This window comes from Amblyraja radiata, chromosome 9 (genome assembly GCF_010909765.2).
Source record: "Amblyraja radiata isolate CabotCenter1 chromosome 9, sAmbRad1.1.pri, whole genome shotgun sequence".
NCBI lineage: Eukaryota > Metazoa > Chordata > Chondrichthyes > Rajiformes > Rajidae > Amblyraja > Amblyraja radiata.
The window spans coordinates 4303708-4328308 of NC_045964.1; the positions used below are offsets into that span (position 1 = coordinate 4303708).

Below are 24601 nucleotides of genomic sequence, written 5' to 3' on the forward strand. Positions count from 1 at the left end.
AGAGTGACAGCATCCGTCACTCAGAAAGTTCTAGACGTGATGAGTGGGTGGAAGTGTCAGATTAATTTCCATTTAAATGGCTGAACCAGAGCTGTCGACCGTGGCCAGGAAGATCAGGATGTACGTGATGCCAAGGTTATATCTTCTCAACTTGCTATTGCTTTGGCATCAAACTGGGGATGCTTTTGTTCGACAAATAAAACGTATGATGGAAGAAAAACGTTCACAAAACAAAAAGATTTTTGTTTCTGAAATTTGCTGTGAAAATTACACCAACTTAAAAGGAAAATAATTTAACCTGCCTAACAAAATTATTAACTGCACAACTATTTAATTTAAAAATATTGTGCTTTATAAAATATCCACAATGGAGCTAATGCTTTATGCCAGTTCTCTATTGTGAAAACACAGCTAGTTTATCAGCCTCGGGTTGTAACATGCATTGACACTCATTTCACTTTTATTGCGGTAGACCCCAAGGTTAATGTATGACCACATAATCTTAAATTTTCTTTCTTGCCATTCTTCCTTGCAAAAATGTCACTTATTGCACAAGTTTGCAATTTGTGAAATTTCAGAATCTTCCATTTCACTGCTTAAAATATTGATGGATTTACTTTCTTGCTCAAATTATCCACATTGCATGCTACAGGTGTGCCATATTGTGTGAAAGAAATTGGTGGCAGGATGAAACTTAATGTTTGGATGGCTTCATATTCCAGTGATCTGTGTAACATATTTGATTGCCAGTCGCATGAGTGCTTGGCTTACATAATTCTGCAATGTAATGGATGTTATATATTCCTAAAGGGAAGGAAAAACCAGGGGAAAACAAACTTGCCTGTGTCCTTTGTGTATTTCCTGTTTTCAGTTGCAAAGTTGTTTGGTCTCACTGTTTTGTAAATAGTCAGCTGGTTTCATAAGTTTTGTACATTATTTGTGGAGGGGAAGAGTTCAATAGATCTACTTTCTACTGCCTATAATCCCAAATGACGGCATTAACATTCCGATGCTGAAAAAATAAAAATAAAGCATCATACTGTGCTGACAAAAAAATAGTTTCATTTGGTAGCCATCTGCTGATATGCGGCAGTATTTTGGCATGAATAGACAATTTCTCTAAACTCTCATCTGAACAAGTTAAAATTACTGGATTTTATTGACAACTTTTCTCCAATTTTAATGCTGAATATATGCACGTACTAAAACTGTGTTTCTGGTTTAATTACTCAATTATCTGGCAAAGATCATGAAAATACGCGTAGTTGATTATGATTTGGCATTAAACTTGCACCATGTGAAATCACTGGTGGAGTAACATACTGTGCATAAGAGCTGCTGTAAAGTAAAGAAACCTGCTACTCTAGCATTTGCTGCAAGTGGAACAATGCACATTGCAGAGACTTAAGACTTTTGCCTCCATCACAGTGAGGAGGTGCCTGGTGAACTCATTGTGGTGAATGTTAATTTGTGTTTATTGCATGTGTTGTTATTTATTATTATTGTGTATGACTGCAGGCAACGTAATTTCGTTCAGACCGAAAGGTCTGAATGACAATAAAGGAATCAAATCAAATCAAATCAAACCTGTTTCTCCTCTTTATGCAGCTGGCATACTGTGTGGTGCAATTCCTAGAAAAAGACAGCACTCTTACCGAACCTGTGAGTTAACCTTAATTATGTAATCTAAGTTTACTTTCCTGGAAGACTATTTTAAATTAAAGAGGAAAAATTATATTCCTTTATGAATGGGATTCATGATTATTATGGTTTTGAAGACTTTTTATTCGGTCATAGAGTCATACAGCACGGAAACAGGCCCTTTGGCCCATTTCCCTCTAAACCTTTCCTATCCATGTACCCGGCCCAGGTGTCTTTTTAAATATTGCTTTTTATCTGCCTCAGCTACTTTCCCCTGGCAGCTCATTCTATATGCCCACCACACTCTGTTTAAAAAGTTTTCCCTCAGGTTCCCATAGAATCTTTCCCCTCCCACCGTAAACCTGTGCACGCTAATTCTTGATTCCCTTACACTCAGAAAAAGGCTGGATAGGGTAAATGCACATTCACCTTGGACACATCTATAAGATCACTCCCCCCCCCCCCCCTCGGCTTCCTGCACTCCAAGGAATACAGTCCCAGCATGCCCAATCTTTCCCTATAGCTCAGGTTCTCGAGTCCTGACAACATCCTCAAATCTTCTCTGCATCCTTTCCAGCTTAATGGTGTCTTTCCTGTAGCAGGGTGACCAAAATTGAGCACAGTGTTTCAAGTGCGGTCTCACCAAGGCCTGGTTAGAGTGAATGTGGAGAGGATGTTTCCACAAGTGGGAGAGTCTTGGACCAAAGGCCATAGCCTCAGATTAAAAGTACATACCTTTAGAAAGGAGATGAGGAGGAGTTTCTTTAGTCAGAGGGTGGAAATCTGTGGAATTCCACACATTGCCACAGACGACTGGAGGCAAAGTCATTAGATATTTGTACAGTGTAGATTAGTACAGGTGTCGGGGATTATAATTATAATAATACATTTTATTTATGGGTGCCTTTCAGGACTCTCAAGGACACTTTACAGATTAAAACAAGCAAATTACAAACATATAAACAAAATGAAACAAAAAAGAAGTAGTAGGGACAGCAACAATACACAATTCAAAGAGAGAGGGGAGGAGAATGGTGTTGAGAGGGATAGATCAGACATGGTTGAATGGCGGAGTAAGACCTGATGGGCCGAATGGCCTAATTCTGCTCTAAACTAACATCATATATAACATAATGTTCAAACTTCTATAGTCTATTCTCTGACGGAAGAAGGCCAATCATTCTTCCTCCTTCCAGTTCCCATCCAGAAGCTTGAAAGCGAGCACCACCAGACTCGGGAACAGCTTCCTCCTCTCTTATCAGGCTTTTGAGCAGTCCTTCCGTTAGCTAGGGTACTGATTCTGTCTATGGAACTGATCTGCTACAAAGTCGTGAACTATATTCTGCACTTTGTATCTTTTCCTTTGCTCTATGTATTGTACTCTACTTTGATGATTGTATTTGTGATTATGTGATCTGTATTGGTATTACAGTGATCCATAATACAATTGGTATTATGTGATCTGACTGGTTAGTATGATAGTATGTTAGACAAAGCTTTTCACTGCACCTCGATACACTTGACAATAACACCAAACTTATCACCACCAGGAAATTGTGCGCCTGGATCCCTCTGCTCTACAACAATGCCCAGGCCCCTACTGTTCTCTGTGAAGCTCCTCCCCTGGTTTGACTTCCCAAAGTGCAACACTTCAAACTTATCTGAATTAAACTTCATTAGCCATTACTTGGCCCGCTTGCCTGGCTGATCGCGATTCCACTGTAATTCTTGATAACCATCTTCACAGACTACAATATCTATTTTAGCCTCATCTGCACACTTACTAATTGTGCTGTGTACATTGCACCGATCCCTGAGGCACAATCACAGGCCTCCAGTCCGATAAACAACTTTTAACCACCACCCTCTGTTTCCTACTCTGAAGCCAATTCTCTATCCAGATGGCTAGCTCTCGCTGGATCTCACACGATCTAATCTTCTAGAGCGTCTTATCATGCTGAACCTTATCAAAAGCCTTGCTGAAATCCATATAGATAATGTCTATGGCCTGCCCTCGTCAAGTTTTTTAGTTGCTTCTAAACACTCAATCTAGTCCCTGAGACACAATCGCCCATGTACAAACCATGCTGACTATCCCTAATCAACCCTGTCTACCTAAATGCATGACTCTCAGAATACTCTCCAGGAATCCTTTTCACGATTTTGTTGAAAATATTCTCCTTGGGTCTTCATAAAGTCTAAAAAGTATCCAAACTTGACAAATTAGATATGAAACCTGTTCAAAGGACTTTTTCCATCTAACTTATTAAGTAAGGATACTTGATATCTGAGATTACAAAAGGCATTAATTAAGCAAGGAAGGAGGAGGAGGCAGGTGCCGTATAATGTGGGTGATGCATTTTAACACGGGGAGTAGAAAAGCAAATTATTTTCAGAAGGATGAAAGCAAATGGTGACGTTCTCTCTATGCACGTCAATGCTGTTTACAGAATAATGGAATGAGGCAGAATTGAGAATAAGAGTATGTGGCAGGTTTTCAATATTGAGATATGATTGAAGACAAATAATTATTATATATAAACTGCTGAGCTGCAACGCTGTTCTGACTTTTATAGGTGGTTATGGCATTGCTCAAGTATTGGCCAAAGACGCACAGCCCGAAAGAAGTGATGTTTCTAAATGAACTGGAAGAGATCTTGGATGTAATTGAACCTTCAGAATTTGTAAAAGTCATGGAGCCCTTGTTTCGCCAGCTGGCAAAATGTGTTTCCAGTCCTCATTTTCAGGTAAGTATTAAGTTACACAGACTATTGAGATATACTTTAACTTGCATCTTATTTTTGATTTGAAACAAACATCATCAATCTGCAAACTCTCTGGTTTAATGTAATGCTGGAAATTGCAGCTGAAAATTCTATAATACTTGTGTCCAGGTTTCTTACTCCATGTTTGATCTCCATTGTAGGTGGCAGAACGAGCCCTTTATTACTGGAATAACGAATACATCATGAGCCTTATCAGCGACAATGCGGCCAAGATCTTGCCCATTATGTTCCCATCCTTGTATCGTAATTCAAAGACTCATTGGAACAAGTAAGAGGGCAACTTTTGTGTTGCATTTGACCCTTTGCACAGTTAAAAAAAAATCATACAATCTTTTAAAATAAGCGTTAGATAGGAGGTTTGACTAAAAGTTCAGTTTAGTTTACTGTCACTTGTACCGAGGTACAGTGAAAAGTTTTTTTGGTGCGTGCTAACCAGTCAGCTGAAAGACAATACGTGATTACAATCAATCCATTAACAGTGCATAGATACATGATAAAGGAATAATGTTTAGTGCAAGGTATAGCCAGCAATGTCCGGTCAAGGGTAGTCTGAATTACAACGGGATCTGGGGGTCCTTGTTCATCAGTCCATGAAAGTAAGCACGCAGGTACAGCAGGCAGTGAAGAAAGCGAATGGCATGTTGGCCTTTATAACAAGAGGAGTTGAGTATAGGAGCAAAGAGGTCCTTCTATAGTTGTACAGGGCCCTAGTGAGACCACACCTGGAGTATTGTGTGCTGTTTTGGTCTCCAAATTTGCGGAAGGACATTCTTACTATTGAGGGAGTGCAGCGTAGATTCACAAGGTTAATTCCTTGGATGGCGGGACTATCATATGCTGAGAGAATGGAGCGGCTGGGCTTGTATACTCTGGAATTTAGAAGGATGAGAAGGGATCTTATTGAAACATATAAGATTATTAACGGTTTGGCAGGAAACGTGTTCCCGATGTTGGGGGAGTCCAGAACCAGGGGCATAGTTTAAGAATAAGGGATAAGCCATTTAGAATGGAAATGAGGAAACACTTTTTCACACAGAGTTGTGAGTCTGTGGAATTCTCTGCCTCGGAGGGAGGTGGAGGCCGGTTCTCTGGAAACTTTCAAGAGAGAGATAGATAGGCCTCTTGAAGATAGCGGAGTCAGGGGAGAAGGCAGGAACGGGGTACTGATTGTGGATGATCAGCCATGATCACATTGAATGGCAGTGCTGGCTTGAAGGGCCGTATAGCCTACTCCTGCACCTATTGTCTATTGACATCAAAGAGGTAGATAGTAGTTCGGGACTGCTCTCTGGTTGTAGTAGGATAATTCAGTTACCTGATAACAGCTGGGAAGAAACTGTCTCTGAATCTGGTGGTGTGCGTTTTCGCACTTTTATACCTTTTGCCTGATCAGAGAGGGGAGAATAGGTAGTGGCCAGGGTGCAACTCGTCCTTGACCATGCTGCTGGCCTTTGCCGAGGCAGCGTGAGATATGAATGGAATCAAATATCATTATTTGATATCTGGTCCACAATGGTGGTGTCGTCTGCGAATTTGAAAATTGAATTTGATTTGTACATGGCTGCGCAGTCGTGGGTGTACAAGGAGCAAAGAAGGGGGTTGAGAACGCATCCTTGTGGAGCCCCCATGTTAAGCATTATCATGGAGGATAATTTGTTCCCTATCCTCACTGATTGGGGTGTGTTGGTCAGGATGTCGAGGATACAGTTGTAGAGATGAGCGCTGAGCCCAAGTCCTGCGAGTTTGGTGGTCTTGGATAGTATAATGGTATTAAAGGCAGAGCTGTAGTCTATGAATAGTAGACTGTCGCAAAGCTTGGATAATAAGAAATATTATTTCTCATACTTAAAAACATTGCTATGAAAATCTTCACATGAAAAAAATGTTTAGTTTAGACAACTTAAAATGCTTCAATTATATAACTAAATTTGTTTTGAACTACAAAGTAAGTTTGATGTTATTACAAACAATTTCCATAGAGATGAGAGGGGGCTAGTCAGCCACTTGAGCCTGTACAACCATTCACTTAGGTTGTAATCTGCACCCTATTTGATTCAACCTCTTTGTTTTATTAACGCTTAATACGCTTCCTCATGAAATCTACTGATCAACCGTAGCCTTCTGAAAATGAGGGAGTTCTTGCTTTTGTGTTACTGCCTGCAGGAAGTTACTTGAATATTAATTTTAAGATTAATATTAAAGGAAATAGCTTTGTCAATATAAGCTAGTTATTGTTCTAAACTGATTTTGCATGTTGGTCTTTTAAAATGAGGTGAATGCACGCCAGGCATCAGCCTCATAATTGAACTCTCCAAACATAAAATGGGTAATTGATCTGATTTCAACAATATGAGTGGTTGAAATTCACCTACTTTGTTCTTAATAACAAGGTGTGGTTTGGGAAGAGCTTGTATTACTATGTACAGGTACACCAGCGATTTTCCAGCAACTGATGGTCCAGTGCTTCATTTAATCCAGACAAAATTACGAGAGCACACACTTGAAATCCTCCCTCCACCTCCACCTCCCCCAGAAGTTCCCTGAAAATGTGGGGCTTAGGCCGGGTGGAGACTTCATCGGGACTTCCGCGGCCGATTGGCAGACCGAATTGTCCCCCTTGAGATTGCTGGAACTCCAGCCGGAGCCAGAGGATCTGTTCCCAGAGCCAGTTTCCGTGGCCGACTGCGGGCCGGTATCTCAACCCACCAGTCGCCTAGGCGGACCATCCCAGTACGGTCGGACTCCTCTTGGAGGCCTATGTCGGCCTTGGGGTTGGCAGACGCTTCCTGTGTACTGCATTTTCGGCAGATTCGGCAAATCTGTGCGGCGGTTGAGCCCGGCAGTCCTGCCGGGAAAGCGGTGCCTCGGCCCAATGGGCAGCCACTCATCGGCCCAATGATCTGCCCCTCATCGAGAGTTCCGAGGGAAACTCATTAACTGACGCCTGGGCTGCCCATGCAAGGCCTGCAGGTTTCACTTTAAAATTTACATTGAATATTTATTTTAGTTACATTTCTAGCCGTCCATGGTGCATTAGGGACATGGGAGGGGTATAACTAGTGTGTCAGAGGTGTATTGTTATATTATAATATGTGCGCTCTGTTGGTCTGGCAACACGGATAACACCGCAAGTCTCTGGAACTAAGGATGCTGGTATATTGTTGGTGGGACCTGTACATCATTTCTTTAGTTTGGAAGAGAGCATGAGATTAAACTTTTATTAATAGATGTGCAGTTTAGATTAATTGCAAGATATAACTGGAGTCGGTGTGTAGGAAAGAACTGCTTCTGTGCAATTTAAATCGAAGATAGACACAAAATGCTGGCGTAACTCAGCGGGGCAGGCAACATCTCTGGAGAGAAGGAATGGGTGACGTTTCAGGTCGAGACCCTTCAGACTGATGTCGGGATTGGATGTAGTCGGAGACAGTAAGATTGGTCGGAGAACTGGGTAGGGGATGGAGAGGGAGGGAAAGCAAAGGCGACTTGGAGAAGTCAATGTTCATACCGCTGGGGTGTAAGCTGCCCAAGCGAAATATGAGATGTTGTTCCTCCAATTTGCGCTGGGCCTCACTTACAATGGAAGAGGCCCAAGGCAGTAAGGTCAGTGTGAAAATGGGAGGGGGAGTTGAGCAACTGGGAGATCAGGTAGGTTTAGGCGGACTGAGCGGACGTGTTCAGCGAAATGATCGCTGAGCCTGCGCTTGGTCTCGTCGGTATACATGAGTTCACACCCGGAACAGCGGATGTCGTAGATGAGGTTGGAGGAGGTGCAAGTGAACCTCTGCCTCACCGGAAAAGACTGTTGGGGTCCATGGACTGAGTCAAGGGGGGGAGGTATAGTGACAGGTGTTGCATCTCCTGCGGTTGCTGGGGAAAGTACCCGGGGAGGGGGTGGTTTGGGTGTGAAGGGACGAGTTGACCAGGGAGTTGTGGAGGGAACGGTCTCTGCGGAAAGGGGTGGCGGTAGGATGATTTGGCTAGTAGTGGGATCCCCTTGGAGGTAGGGAAAATGTCGGAGGATTATGTGCTGTATGTGACGGCTGACGGTGTGGAAAGTGACAAGGGGGTCTCTGTCCCTGTTACGAATGGGGGGGAGGGGGAACAAGAGCACAGCTGCAGGATATCGAGGAGACCCTAGTGATGGCCTCATTTATAATGGAAGTGGGGAACCCCTGTTCACTAAAGAATGTGGACATCTCCGATGACCTGGTATGGAATATCTATATTGGGCGCAGATGCGGTGTAGATGGAGGAATTGGGGATAAAGTCTTTACAGGAAGCAGGGTGGGAAAAGTATAGTCTAGACAGCTATGGGAGTCAGTGGGTTCATAATAGATGTCAGTCATTAGTCTGTCTCCTGTGATGGAGACAGTGAGATCAAAAAACGGTAGGGAGATGTCGGAGATGTTCCAAGTGAATTTGAGTGCAGGATGGAAATTAGTGGAAGTTGATGAGGACAGTGAGTTCTGCATGGGTGCAGGAGGAGGCACCGATGCAGTCGTCAATGTAGCGGAGATAGAATTCGAGGATAGATCAGTGTACGCCTGGAACAGTGATTGTTCGACGTACCCTACAAAGAGGCAGGCATAGCTGGGGCCCATGCCTTGAAATTGGAGGAAGTGGGAGGAGTAGGAGAAGTTGCAGGGCTCTCACTTAACTTTTTTTCTCTGTTTCCAGACGGGCAACCTAGGCAGCTTTTTAGGTAGCCAAATGTACAGAGCCCTAGTGAGACCACACCTGGAGTATTGTGTGTAGTTTTGGTCCCCTAATTTGAGGAAGGACATTCTTGCTATTGAGGGAGTGCAGCGTAGGTTTACAAAGTTAATTCCCAGGATGGCGGGACTGTCATATGCTGAGAGAATGGAGCAGCTGGGCTTGTACACTCTGGAGTTCAGAAGGATAAGAGGAGATCTTATTGAAACATGTAAAATTGTTAAGGGTTTGGACACGCTAGAGGCAGGAAACATCTTCTTGATGTTGGGGGAGTCCAGAACCAGAGGCCACAGTTTAAGAATAAGGGGTAAGCCATTTAGAATGGAGATGAGGAAACACTTTTTCTCACAGAGAGTGGTGAGTCTGTGGAATTCTCTGCCTCTGGAGAGGCCGGTTCTCTGGATACTTTCAAGAGAGGAGAGAGCTAGATAGGGCTCTTAAAGATAGCGTAGTCAGGGGATATGGGGAGAAGGCAGGAACGGGGTATTGATTGGGGATAATCAGCCTTGATCACATTGAATGGCATACTCCAGCACCTATTGTCTATTGTAGTTATTTTTTCCCCAAGAACCCTTTTTTGCTTAAGTCCAAGTCAAGAGTCAAGAGTTTTATTGTCATGTGTCCCAGATAGGACAATGAAATTCTTGCTTGCTGCAACAGAATATGTAAACATAATACATGAACAGGAGATAAAAGTTCAGTGTGTCATCCCACAATGCAAAGGGAAGGAGAAAGTGCCCGGCACCAACCAGTTGCCGTGGCAGTGTGCATGTGCAGGGCGGCACATGCGCACAACCACAGCCGATGATGTGCTGGCCCGGGTTGTGCGCATGTGCAGGGGGAGGATGTGCAAGGCGGCCGGCGTGCCGGCGGATGAGGAGCGGGTGGAGAGCGGCGAACCGGCGGCCCGGAAACGGATGCCAGGAGGAGACGTAGAGTGACAGTGAGAGAGATAGAGAGGGGGGCCCGCTCAGAGTTGAACGATAGGCGTCCCGGCTGCTTGCCAAGCCGGACAAAATGGCATGTCTTTTAGGTTACCCGGCAGGACTTTAGGTCGCCATTGGCACCCGGGCAACCGTTAATTTCAAGCCCTGAGTTGTTACGGGTAAGGACCAGCTCCACTAGGCGGATGACAGTGTTAGTAGACGGAAATTGGCTGGTTCTGCGGTCGAGGAAGAAACAGAGCTTTAAGACCTTCCTGGTGGGAGATGGAGGTGTAGAGTGACTGAACAGACATAGTAAAGATGAGGAAGTGGGGGCCTGGAAAATTGAAGTACTTGAAGAGACAAAGGGCGTGTGAGGTGTCTTGGACATAGGTATGGAGGGATTGGACCAGGATGGAATCGAGGTATGTGGAAATTTATTCAGTGGGACATGAACAAGCAGAAACAATGGATCTGCCAGGGCAGTTCTGTTTGTGGATTTTGGGGAGAAGTAATTAGTATGGTGTAACCAAACTTAATTTAAAATGTTATGAATACAGGACTATACATGGATTAATTTACAATGCTTTGAAACTCTTTATGGAAATGAATCAGAAACTTTTTGATGACTGCACTCAACAGTTCAAAGCGGAAAGGCAAAAGTAAGTCCACCTATCTAGACATATCTGTCATATTTATTCTTGCATGAAGTTGTATTTATTGTACACTTGTCATACTTGTATGCAATCAGGCCCAAGCTGTATTTTTAATGCAGCAACACAGAGGACTATTGAACAGGTAGAGAATGTCCACTCAGTAAACTATTTAAAAAAAATCAAGTCTGATAATGAAACACTTGTAGTATTGGACAAATGGTCCATATTCTTCCATGGCATGTTGTAAAATTTAATTCTTTAATAAATATAGAACTGATAGCTGTAATAAAATTTCAACCTGTTAATTATTGTTAATTTGATATAATTTGTTTCTTACACATGGGCCTTACTCGTGATTTCTTAGCAGAAATTAGAATATTTTGAATTATGTAAACATATGTACTACCTAAAGCTTTTGATGCAGTTAACTTTTGTTATTTAAGAAAAATTATACATATATTCTGAGAGATGCTTTTTCCACTTAGTTGTGTTTAGATTCATATTCATACAGCCTGGAAACAGGCCCCTTGGCTCAACTTGTCCATGCAGAGCTAATGCCATTTTTGGCCCATTGCCCTCAACCTTTCCTCTTGATATGCCTGTCCAAATGTATTTTAAACATTGTAATTATACTTGCCTGTACTTGCCCCTCAGATACCTGTTAAATCTTTTCCCCCTTGCCTTCAACTTATGCCCTCTACCTTTAGACTCTCCTACACTGGTTAAAAAAAAACTATGCCACTCGTAATTTGATGTAGCCTTTATTAGGTCACCCCTTACGGAGGTTGCATAATGATGCTCACGGTTGTCTGATGGTGTAAATGTCTAACGCTTGGCTGCTTTATGCCCACTAACAGCCCTCCGCACAGTTGACAATGTCACTGAAATTGTTGCAGCATTTTCATCTTGCTCTAGCTGAGAAAATCTGTTCAATTGTTGATGTGTTTACTTTAGTTGCCTTTTAAACGTTATATGATTTTAGGGAGAAAGCAAAATTGAAAGAACGTGAAGAGGCTTGGCTCAAAATAGAGAATCTAGCTAAAGCAAATCCACAGGTATGCATTTACATTTTTTTTAAAATAAATATATGGTCACCACATGCTACAATAAATAAGATAGCAACTTCATTTTAATACTGAACAATTTTAATTATGTTAGCTGGTCTGCTATTGAGGAATGCAGCGTAGGTTCACGAGGTTAATTCCCACGATGGCAGGACTGTCATATGTTGGAAAAATTGATTCACTGGGCTTGCATACACTGGAAATTCGAAGGATGAGAGGGGATCTTATTGAAACATATAAGATTATTAAGGGATTTGACATGCTGGAGGCAGGAAACATGTTCCCGGTGTTGGGGGAGTCCAGACCAGGGCCCACAGTTTAAGATTAAGGGGTAAGCCATTTAGAATGGAGATGAGGAAAAACATTTTCACCCAGAGAGTTGTGAATCTGTGGAATTCTCTGCCTCAGAAGGCAGTGGAGGCCAATTCACTGGATGCTTTCAAGAGAGAGTTAGAGTTCTTAAAGATAGCGGAGTCAAAGTATATGGGGAGAAGGCAGGAACAGGGTACTGATTGTGGATGATCAGCCATGATCACAGTGAATGGCGGTGCTGGCTCAAAGTGCCGAATGGCCTACTCCTGCACCTATTGTCTATTGTCTAAACACACACATTGTTTCTAAAGAACAAATTCAAAAATAAAATTAAATGGATGGATTCATTTTGCAAACTTTAAATATTGAGGTTTGCCTTGTAAACCTGCGTTAATGGTTGATTTAGATATGGTTTTAGAATTGTCATATTTCGGATTTATAATATTATGCCTGCTATCTTTGATACCAGCTACACTGCGATTTGTTGGAATTACATATGTTGATTTCAAGCTTTTGTTCAGAGTTTAACCATAAATTGAGTAACTTGAGCAAAGTGTTAGTATTATTATTTTCTCCCACCCTGAGTGTAGTTGGTGTTAAAGTTTTCCACTCATCTATTTTTCTTAAAATTGCTGGTGGTTCACGGGCATTCATTTTGGGATGCATAGAAAATTATCATGTCATGCAGATTCTGTTGTAAAATCTGTTTATAATGTCCATGTCTACATTTAGTACTTGAAGTGACAATGTCCTGTCTTTACTGCGTTGTAACTTGGTGAATTTAATCTTAAACAAAACAGCAAGCATGTTGTTTAAATTGGGTTTGCAACAGTATGATTTATATTGATCTTAAATAAACACTAGGTAATAAACAATAGGTGCAGGAGTAGGCCATTCGGCCATTTGACCAGCACCGCCATTCAATGTGATCATGGCTGATCATCCCCAATCAGTACCCTGTTCCTGCCTACTCCCCATATCCCCTAACTCCATTATCTTTAAGAGCCCTATCTAGCTCTCTCTTGAAAGTATCCAGAGAACCAGCGTCCACCGCCCTCTGAGTTAGAGAATTCCACAGACTCACCACTCTCTGTGTGAAAAAGTGTTTCCTCATCTCCATTCTAAATGGCTTACCCCTGGTACAGTGGCCCCTGTTTCTGGACTCCCCCAACATCGGGAACATGTTTCCTGCCTCTAGCGTGTCCAAACCCTTAACAATCTTATATGTTTCAATGAGATATCCTCTCATCCTTCTAAATTCCAGAGTATACAAGCCCAACCGCTCCATTCTCTCAGCATATGCCAGTCCCGCCATCCTGGGAATAAACCTTATAAACCTACGCTGCACTTCCTCAATAGCAATAATGTCTTCAAATTAGGGGATCAAAACTGCACACAATACTCCAGGTGTGGTCTCACTAGGGCCCTATCCAACTGCAGAAGGACCTCTTTGCTCCTATACTCAACTCCTCTTGTTATGAAGGCCAACATGCCATTCGCTTTCTTCATTGCCTGCATGCTTACTTTCATTGACTGATGAACAAGGACCCTCAGATCCCGTTGTACTTCCCCTTTTCCCAACTTGACACCATTTAGATAATAACCTGTCTTCCTGTTTTTGCTACCAAAGTGGATAACCTCACATTTATCCACATAAAACTGCATCTGCCCTCTCACTCAACCTGTCCAAGTCACCCTGCATTCTCATAGCATCCTCCTCATAGTTCACACTGCCACCCAGCTTTGTGTCATCTGCAAATTTGCTAATGTTACATTGAATCCCTTCATCTAAATCATTGATGTATATTGTAAATAGTTGCGGTCCCAGCACCGAGCCTTGCGGTACCACACTAGTCACTGCCTGCCATTCTGAAAGGAACCCGTTAATCCCTATTCTTTGCTCCTGTCTGCCAACCAATTTTCTATCCATGTCAGCACTCTACCCCCAATACCATATGCCCTAATTTTGCCCACTTATCTCCTATGTGGGACCTTATCAAAGGCTTTCTGAAAGTCCTGGTACACACAATCCACTGTATTCCATTATCAAATCCGGTTCATTACATAACACTAATTTCAGAATTGCCTTCTCCCTGGTAGGCTCCAATACAAGCTGCTCTAAGAATCCATCGCGGAGGCACTCTACAAACTCCCTTTCTTTGGGGGTCCAGTACCAACCTGATTTTCCCTGTCTACCTGCATGTTGAAATCTCCCATAACAACCTTAGCATTACCTTTACTACATGCCAATTTTAACTCCTGATTCAACTTGCACCCTATATCCGGGCTACTGTTTGGGGGCCTGTAGATAAGTCCCATTCGGGTCTTTTTACCCATACAATTCCTTAGTTCGAAGTTTGAAAAATAAACAGCCTACAATTAGACAAAGTAAATTTAATATGCATTTTCTTCCCAGCCAATGTCAGTATGTTGTGTAAAGTTCTTTCTAACTTTCCTAAAATTCATGTTTTGGGGAAGCATGTAATAAAAAGACACTCATTTTGAACCAGTGGTAATGATCCACAAGTAATGGCATTTGGTAGCTTTATGCTCATTTTAGCTTCCCATCTCTTCCTTAATGAGATTATTTACCTGATGGCGTTAAATTCTTGAGTCAATGTGACACAGTAAATACTCAACCTTGCCTGTCCATAATGTAACAGAATGCTGGCTTTCTAACCCCAATCCTTTCTAATTATCTTCCCCTGTCCTATCTTGCCTTGGTCCACCTACTTGTCCAAATTTCAATTTTTCATTGATTTGAATAGTAAAGTTGACTCGTGTATTAAGACTGGGCAAAGCTAATACATTTAACAACTCACCAGTGACTAGGCGGCACAGCATTTGTCATAATTGAGTGCTGCAGCCATGATTAAATATATAAATTATTTTTTTGAAGAAGCCCTCGTTGACTAGCCATTACCAATCTCAAACATGAGTTCATAGGGTGATGGGAGATGTGGAAAGCCATTAAATGGGCATTCAATTTCAGTTTTCTGGTGAAATTTAAAAAATATATCCATTTGGGAGGATTCTTCTGATATTGAGATTGAATTCCGTTGTTGGGAAAAATAAAAGGTACATTTATTGTGCTTTTTTCCTATGCTTTGCCTAAGCCGAGGGAATATTTCTATTAATATTGACATATCTCCAAATCAAAATTGTTTTTATTTTAACCAAACTTCACAAGTGACTTTCTTTCAGACCCTAGGTTCCTTTCGAAACTGGCCATCCTGGGAACTGTCCATGTGCCCAGTCTCCAAAAACCAGGTAGGCAATTATGTTAAAATGTACAAACAATTCAACTTGGAAAAATGTCATGTGATATTTAATTAGTACCCCCAATAAACAAATTAAATGTCTCATCTGGAAAAGAGAGATCTCCGGGGAAAATTTGGTCATCTCTTCTGTACAGATTTTGTTGAACTCAAAGAAAATACTGTTAAGCAAATACCCCTTGAACTTGGAATAATCCAAGTTGATTTGCAGAATCATCCTGTTACTGTGATTTTAATTCCAGTATTTCCCTCTGGAAGGTATTGTAATTGTCCAATTTAAAGTCTTTTGAAAAAACATTTAAATTTCAGTGATATATGGATGTATTTGTCAATATTGTTTCCGCTACACTTTGAAAAGTTTTTGTAACCATCATTGGTTGACCATTGTTAGATAAATTTTGGTGACAAATGTTGCCCTTGCCTGTCATGCAACATTCTGTGGCTGGAGTCTAAAGTGATAAATTTCCACTGAAAGTAGTAAATGCTAGAAAGACTCAGCAGATTGTATTCACTGCCATTTAGAAAGATGAGAGGGGATCTTAGAAACATATAAAATTCTTAAAGGATTGGACAGGCTAGATGCAGGAAAAATGTTCCCGATGTTGGGGGAATCCAGAACCAGGGGTCACAGTTTAAGAATAAGGACTGAGATGAGGAAAAAACATCTTCACCCAGAGAGTTGTGCAATTGTCAAATTCTCTGCCACAGAGGAAGTGGAGGCCAATTCACTGGATGTTTTCAAGAGAGAGTTACACTTAGCTGTTGGGGCTAAAGGAATCGAGGGATATGGGGAAAAAGCAGGAACGGGGTGCTGATTTTAGGTGATCAGCCATGATCACATTGAATGGCGGTGCTGTCTCGAATGGCCTACTCCTGCACCTATTTTAACCTAATAAAACCCGAGTTAACATTGTATCAAAACTGGCAGTTATAATGCAACCTGAAAATGCAGGTTGTCTGAAACTGTTATGTTTAGAACTGAGCCCAAAGAGTTGTAATGTGCCTAATCAGAAGATGAAATGCTGTGGAACAGTATAAGAGGAAAAAGATGTAGAGGTGGGAGTGGGATGGAGAATTTGACAGTCGGAGTCACCCTTTTGAAAAACCTCCACTCAGTATACAATCCTTATTTGGTTTATGCATTGTAGAAGAGGCCACATTGTGAGCCAGGAATGTTGATACGAGATTGGAAGAAGTACAAATAAACTCTACTTTGCCTCAAATGAATCTTTGGGTTCCTGGATGGTAGAACTAAACAGGCACAGTGCATCTTCTGTGGTTTCAGGAGTAATGTAAGCTGTTGTTTGAGATGAAAGAAGAAAAGCCACAGTCGGAGGGAATAGTCCCAAGAATATTGTAGGGAAAGATGGGGGATTGCGTCAGGTGATGGCATTATCTTGATAACATGAGGAGTTATGTGCTGGAGTAGTCAACTTGGCCTCTCCTTTGTGTCAGCCAGCATAAAGTCTGTTTTAGCGTCTGCACAGATGCTGCCTGACCAAGGTGTTTCCATCCTTTTTTACAATTACACCAACTGTTTTATCTCTGTTTCAGTATTTAATTTCTTCTCTCCTCTCAGTTAGAGGCTTTACTACCCTCTTGCGGCCACAACCCCATTTGTCATTCAGTCTCCTGGACTCCGCACTGTCAGGCTTTACCTTCACCCCTCCCTCTTCTGAAACCTGAAATATGCATGTTTTCCTTTATTCTGTAGATAAATCATCAACCTGAAACATTGACATTCGTTCTTTACAGATTCTGCTTGACTTGCTGTGTATTTCCAGTGTTTTTATTTTTATTGCAGATTTCCATCAACTGCAGTTGGCTCATGGAATTATCTTTGTGTTCTGCATGGGAGCATCCTTTGGGTAGTTATTTTAGAGCAGTGCCCTCCACAAGGAATATGAAACTTGTGTTAATCAGGCAGATAGATTTCCCAAATTAATCAGCTGAAGAATTGTTGATGGAAACCACAGTTAATGTTAAATTGTGTACAAAAAAACCCAAAGTTTGGATTGACAGAGAAAAGAAATGAAGGAAAAGTAAGCATTATTTAATGTTTCAACTTTGCAGTAGTAAACAATGTTAACTTTTCCTTCATTTCTTTTCTCTGTGAATGTGGTTCCATGCCAGTAGAAAGTTTTTCTTACCAGAGTTTTTGACAGTATTTAAAACATGTATTTGCAATGGAATGGACAATTCATTATTTTTTCCAGGAAGTCTGAGTATATCTTTTATTCAAGTATGGTTACTTCACTTACTCCTATTGTTTCGATCCAGAAGTGATGATAAAAATACTGGCTTACTGCAGCTTCTGGGAAACCAGGGTAGCTCACACAAGAACTTTTGTATTTCCGCATTGAATAAACATTTGATGACATTTGCTGCTGATTTGCATTTTACTAACAATACTAACATCCTCTGAAAAGTCTAGGCCACTGAAAACTTTACTGGCGTGAAAGAAGGGAAACTAAATGCATTAGAATCTACATATTGAGATTATGACCGCATAAATGCCGGAGCCTTTGCTGGGGCTCCTTATCCATGATGTAGCTACGCAGAATATTCAGCCAAGCCACAAAGGAGATCATATGTAATTTCCTCACCTTGAGTGCAAAGTTATTAATTATTAATAAAACATAATTAATGTTGGAATCAATGTGATTAGCTGTATTCAATACAGGTATTTAAAATTAATATCTTGGAAATATTTACTTTCTGCACATCCATGAGCAGGAACACATTGAGTAAATTAGTACAGGTACACAACCTTTTATCCGAAAGCCTTGGGACCAAACACTTCTCGGATTTCGGAATTTTTCGGATTTCGGAATGGAAGATTTTTAGCGTAGATTAGGTAGGTAGCGCGGGCGGCTTGAAAAGTCTGGAGCGGCTGCCTCCTCCCCGGAAACCGGGGAATCATTGTAAATCATTGCTTAAATGTTAGTCAGTTAGTTTGGAGGGATTTTATGTGGTGGGGGGGGGGTGAAGGGGGAAACTTTAATTCTTAGTCCCCTACCTGGTCGGAGAGGCGGGGAGCGGGCAATGCCTTACCAGGTCGCCGTGCAGTAAGCTCCGGAGCGCTGTGGCTGCCGACTCCCAACATCGCGGAGCTGGGGCTGCGGGCGTCCGGCCGCGGGCGGCGCTGGATTTGGAGCGCCGCGCAGCCAGGGGTAGAGTTGCTGGGGTCGGAGCTACAACCGGCACCGCCCGCGGCCGGACGCCCTGCAGCCCCAGCTCCGCGATGTTGGGAGTCGGCGGCCACAGCGCTCCGGAGCTTACTGCACTGTGACCCGGTAAGGCATTGCCCGATCCCCGCCTCTCCGACCAGGTAGGGGACTAAGAATTAAAGTTTCCCCCTTCACATAAAAGCCCTCCAAACTAACTGACTAACATTTAAGCAATGATTTACAGATGTTTAAGTGTCTCCCCGGTCTCCGGGGAGGAGGCAGCCGCTACAGTAGTCCGGTTTTCGGAGCTTTTCGATTTCCGGAACTCCGGATAAAAGGTTGTGCACCTGTACAACATTATTTAAAAGGGATACTTATTGCCACTTCCACCAGTAACTTAGTAAAGATATCCCATCTGCTATGTTTGACCGCATATAAGTAATGTATAAAGTAAGCCTGCCTGAATATAGCAGCAAAATATATTTTAAAAATAGTTTTTTCTAAGATAAGGGCAGAAATTAATTTGCAATATTTCGAGCCTTCTATCTTGCATTCTATACTATCCATTTAGCACATCCCATTTCTCCCTATTTCTATCCCCACCCAATTCAAATGTCTCCGCTCTCCATTCTGCTGATTATTTGTGCTGCTATAAGATTCTTTAGGGTCATAGGTGCTCAGATGATTACCTTGAATATGCCATTTGATATGATATAACTGACAATAATTTTCAAATCTACACCCAATGACTGCACACATTTTCTGATAATCACAGAATAGTGATAAGAATTAGAACCGGCAATTGGTTTTGGAAATCCATAATATCTAGTGCCATAACCACCATTTTGAATGAGATTGGATAATTTGGCACAGACTAAGTTTCTCGTCTCTGTATCTCTCTGTATCTGTGGTTCCCAAACATTTTGAATCATGACCAGGCCAGCTAACATTCTCTGAGTATGTTACTTTTAGCTTTTGGTATCTTTCTATGTAAATAACCTCGTTATGGCCTCCTGATACTCTGTGGGGTTGCAGTGCCTAATAGGGCCTAGGATACTGTGGGACATCCAGAGTGTTTAGCTGTTCTATGCATCAGGAACGATCAATACAATTTTTTCTTGCTGCAGCTTTATGGGCTTATTAACACAGCAACAAGGGAATATTTTAATTAAAATGTTGTAAATAACAAATCAAATACTCTCAGGACATTTGTAACTGGACAGGTCTTTCCAATCCCCAGGAACTTTATGGGTATTCGGTTAGCTGTTTAATTCCAGATAATGTATTGAACTGAATTTTGAATCCTCGGTGTTGTGGTTGCAGGTCCTAGTCCAGTAATAGAATCGTTGTTTCTCAGGTGTAGAAATCGTGCAGTTGGCTGTCTCAACATCCATTGTTGGATTTGCTTTAGTCCTCTTCTTGATTCGGTTATCCAGTAAACCCAGATTTAGCTTTTGCTTTTGTTCCCAAAACCTGTATTCTTTCACTTCAAAAACTTCAACGCACTAGTAATGAATGCTTTGAGCATCCAGTGCACACATCTCTAATACAGAATATGCTAAATTATTCATTTTTAGACTGATCCCAAACTTTGATCTGCATGTCTATTTAGGCAAAACTTGAAACTATTTGCATGTGAACCTATAATTCTATTTTGCAGTACCAGCTTATAATCGATCCTAGTGGAGTGAATAATCCTGTTGCAATGGAAACAGATGGACCCTTGATAGAAGATATCCAGTTAATCCGAAAGGCAGTAGAAGATACGACAACTCAGGTATAAATTGGCCAAAGCTACCATTTTATTTCATTGTACAAAATTGCAAAAAGCATAATAGCATTGCGTACTTCACAAATTGTCCAAAGCGGTTTGATAAATTTGAGTAATCAGTTGTATTGCTGTCAATTTGTCTTTAACAGTTTCTGCCAGCCATGAATTTTCAGAGGGCAAATCTTTTTGTAAAATATCTAAAATGCCTTAATGAGAAATAAATAACTTACATTATTTACTAATGGTCGGCAACTCCATTCACATGAAATGAGGTTGCATTATGTGTGCCAGCCATGAGCATGGACGCACAGTTTATTTGGCAGGTGGACCTAAACGGCTTGTCCAGCCGCAGAAGTTATAGTTCAACTCCCTGCACAACTCCTAGACATAGGCAAGCATTTTCCAGCTCAATCCTTCTGCAATTAATCATCTAATTAACTGTATGGGCGAGTCACAATACATCCATTGATATATATTATGATGTTCATCCATTTAGCAAGAATATGATCCAGTGACTTGGTTCTGATGTCACATGTAAGTCAACTTTGTGCATAATGACTGCACCGCATGACTGAGCCTTGAAGTATTTTGAAGGATTACTGTTGCCCTTGACCAGCCCTGCTATTGAAATGAATATTGAACTAATCCTGATTCCAGGTTCAACTGGAGGGGACTAAAGCAAATGCTGAAATTCTGGGCTACAGCAAGTACTACATTGCAAGAATTAGCATCAGGACCCTGATAAAATCAGGACTATGGCTTTCAGAGTCATTCGATCAAATGGAAAGCCATAAACAAGTCTTTATCACTGATACACTGAAGAAACAGATTTGAATTTATATTTATGACTTTTGTTTGGACAATATTAAAAATTAAATGATACAATAAAAAGTATTTGTAGAAACAAAAGAACTGTAAATGTTAGTTTATACCAAAGTGCTGAAGCAACTCAGTGGGTCAGGCAGCATCTCTAGAGGAAAAGGTTTGGGTCGGGTCTAAAGTCCTGACCCAAAACGTCATCTATCCTTTTCCTTCCGAATGGCTGCCTGACTCGCTGAGTTACTCCAGCACTTTGTGTCTATCTAAAAAATGTTTGTGTTTAGTTTTCAATTATTGTACTATCTCTTGCATCTCTTTTTTTAAAGAAGTGATTGTAAATGTTTTGTTTTCATTTAATTTGTTTTTAAACTTGTCATTCTTGCCACTGACATTCACTTATTTCTACAGGCGCAGAAAGATCTTCGAAAGGATCGTCCACTAGTACGACGCAAATCTGAACTGCCTCAGGATATCTACACCGTGAAGGCCTTGGAGTCTCATCGCCGGGCTGAAGAGATAATATCTGCTCATGATGGGCATTAGGTCACTTCTACAGAAAAATATTGTTTTTAAAAAAAGCTATTCTCTGAACTCTGTCTATTGTAGAGGCTATTATGCTTTGTGCCATACCAATCAGCTATACATTGAGTCAGTGCTTTCTTGAATTCGGTTTGTAGGCAATAACTTTACCATCATGAAGTCAAGCCTTGGTAGTTCAAACAATGGTAAATAGAGTATAGTGTTTTCTACAAAAGGTGGAATTAATTCTTCGAGTTGTTGTGTCCACTGAACCAAATTTAAAAAAATTGTTTTCTATTTTTTATTTAAAATCTTAGAAAATAAATGGGATATAGAATCTAAATTTATTCCTGAGAAGTCACAGACTGAACTTTTAGTACATAAAGTCACATTTTTTGCATTCTGACAGCATTTAACTTTATTTACTTCACCCAAAATATAATATAAACATAAAGGTCACTTTCTGAGCTCTTTCATCTCACCCGTTTCAAGGAGGTATCTTTTTTTAACTTTTATTAATGTACTGCATGTAGAGTATCTTTAAAAAAAAAAAAAAATGGACATTAAAATAAATGGTCATGTTTTGTTTTCCTTCCATACAATAGTGATAAGTGATTTAAATTGCCACACGGTTTTTTCTGTAAATGAACTCAATTTTTAAACCTGACTTCGTCCCTTACTGATATCTAAAATAACTATAATTAATTATTTCTGGGTTGGTTCATGTTTAATCTTTTTATTCAAGTGCTTTGACATCGCATAGTTTTAAAGGTTTGTCTAAGCTCTTATTTCTCCATGTATATTATGCAAAATAAAATGTAGAAGTTTTGATGAATTTCCTACCGTACTAAATCAGCTGTGGCAAGTATTCTCAGGGGTTGCTGTTATCTTAATTCATTCCGTCGTCCTGTTAATGTTTTCAAATGTAGCTTTTCAGTTTTTAATAACCCGACTTGTCAGTTTACTGGTATACTTTAAGTTGTTCTGTCTCAAAAGTTAAAAAAATTAAATTGCCTTGCAGAAAACAGACCTTCTAACTTAAAGTGCACTAGGTTTTGGATATAAAAATAATGTCTCAAACTGTTCCAATGTAACGTGCACTAGGCTTTACAAATCCTGTGAGAATATGGTATGCTAAAGCATGTAAAACAGGTATTGCATATCTGTTGTAAGCCGTGTGAAGTAACTGATTATGACTTAGTAATCAGAAGCTAGTCAGAAGAAAACCAAAAATAAATGTTTGTGCATATTCTCTAAAGTAGTTGTTTGGTCAGTCTTGTATAACTTTGCAACTAACTTTGCAAGTAATTCAAATCTTTATCTGACATTCGGTTTGTAATACAAATTATAAGAATGGTAAGAATATCTGCAAACACCACACAGTTAAGATTTCCTCAAGTGTTCCTGTCTGTTTACATTTTTTTTAAACTTTTTTTTCTGAGCCTAGCTTGATGAAACAAGTATACAGTTGAAGGGATATTCAGGGCTATAAAGTTAAGGTAAATGTGAAGTTTTCCCAACTTTATATTGTGCGAGATAAATCTTCAAATTTTAAAAGCACTTCCTGTTTAACTTGAAAAGTGAATGTTTAAAAAGTCCTATTTAAGCATGTAGATGTTAAGTGTGCATTCAACAAGAGTTGAAATCTCTTCCCAGTACTTGTTATTTTATAATATAGTTTCTTGCAAGCTGTTGCAGTGCTATATTTATTTCCATTGTTTGAACTTCCGTCTAACTTTGACTCGTAGTTTCTCATATTCATTGGTTTTGGGTGTTCAATATGTTTGTGTGAGATGTTGCAGAAGGATTGTAATTTTATTTTGGCCACTAGAGTGTATATTGTTTGTATACAGTTTGAGATATCCTGTCTTCAGCAGTTTTCTTAATTTTAAGTATATATACGCTAAAGATTGACACTCACCAAATAGCAAGTCTATTTCGAATTGCATTTATTCTGTTTGTGTGATTAGCAACTTTTTAACCTTAATCTGGAATTTACATTGCGTTAAAGGGGCTAGTCCTCATTTTCCAGCCTGCAATGGATGATAGTTGCACAGGCTTTGAGCTGTTACCAAAATAATAGTACCTCTTACTGTGCAAAATATAACGATTACTTCATGATAAATTGGGAATACCCTTATTGTAAATTAAAGACTATTTGGTAAAGGGGATGTGGACTCTGGATGATTTGGATGATTTTTGCAGGAGGTGGGAAGCTTTCTGCAGACCAACCAGTAGAGAATGGATACCCCACAACTAGCATGAGCAGTATTATGCTGGGTTGTAGAAATTGTAAATATTTATTGATAAAGTAATTCCAAAACTTGTTCTGGTGACTGTTTTTCTTTTAAAAGCAGATTAATAATTGGCATCCTTTAAGTTTATTTGTGTTTGTTTAAAACCCTACAGACCTGTACAAGAGGAATGTCTAGTAACATGACAAGTGACCTTTAGTGTGATACCTATATAAATGGCTTCATTTTAATATTGTACATATGTTGTACTTTGTTTTAAGTAGTGTAATATCTTAAAGTAGATTTCATATTTTGTACAAAATGGTCCCATGTACAGAATAAAAAGTTCCTAACAACTACACAAGTTGGTAAGTGGCAAGGATGTTTTTCTTTTAGAAAATATTAACAATGGTGGCATTAAAAATATTGAAATGTCAAAAATTTAAGCTTATTCAAAGTTGGTATGTTATGTTTTTATGCATTAATCATTTCACTGTGCACTTTTATCCAGACTGAAATTATAAAAAAAATGTACAGCTTTGTAGAGAGAATAAAAATACAATAATAATTTTGCATTTTCAGTCTGTGAACTACAGTGACCAATGTTCAATCAAATGGCTTTATTACTGCTTCATTTAGCAACACAACCAGGACTTTATCATTCCAGTAACCCTTTTCAAAATGATTTCTTAAATCCTTCCATAAAGGTAAT

At 40.3% G+C, this 24601-nt stretch overlaps 1 protein-coding gene across 2 annotated transcripts in view; it reads left to right on the top strand.

Annotated features, from left to right (window-relative positions):
• Window positions 1–24457, top strand: part of ppp2r5c (protein phosphatase 2 regulatory subunit B'gamma) — a 113709-nt gene extending 89252 nt beyond the window's left edge. For both annotated transcript variants that reach the window (XM_033026521.1, XM_033026523.1), the window contains 8 exons: window positions 1609–1662; window positions 4218–4388; window positions 4568–4695; window positions 10627–10728; window positions 11705–11777; window positions 15303–15368; window positions 20207–20323; window positions 21545–24457. In XM_033026521.1, coding sequence (XP_032882412.1) covers window positions 1609–1662; window positions 4218–4388; window positions 4568–4695; window positions 10627–10728; window positions 11705–11777; window positions 15303–15368; window positions 20207–20323; window positions 21545–21679 — 846 coding nt within the window. In that variant the 3' untranslated portion in view covers window positions 21680–24457. The remainder of the gene's footprint in view (window positions 1–1608; window positions 1663–4217; window positions 4389–4567; window positions 4696–10626; window positions 10729–11704; window positions 11778–15302; window positions 15369–20206; window positions 20324–21544) is intronic.
• The last annotated feature ends 144 nt before the right edge of the window (window positions 24458–24601 follow it).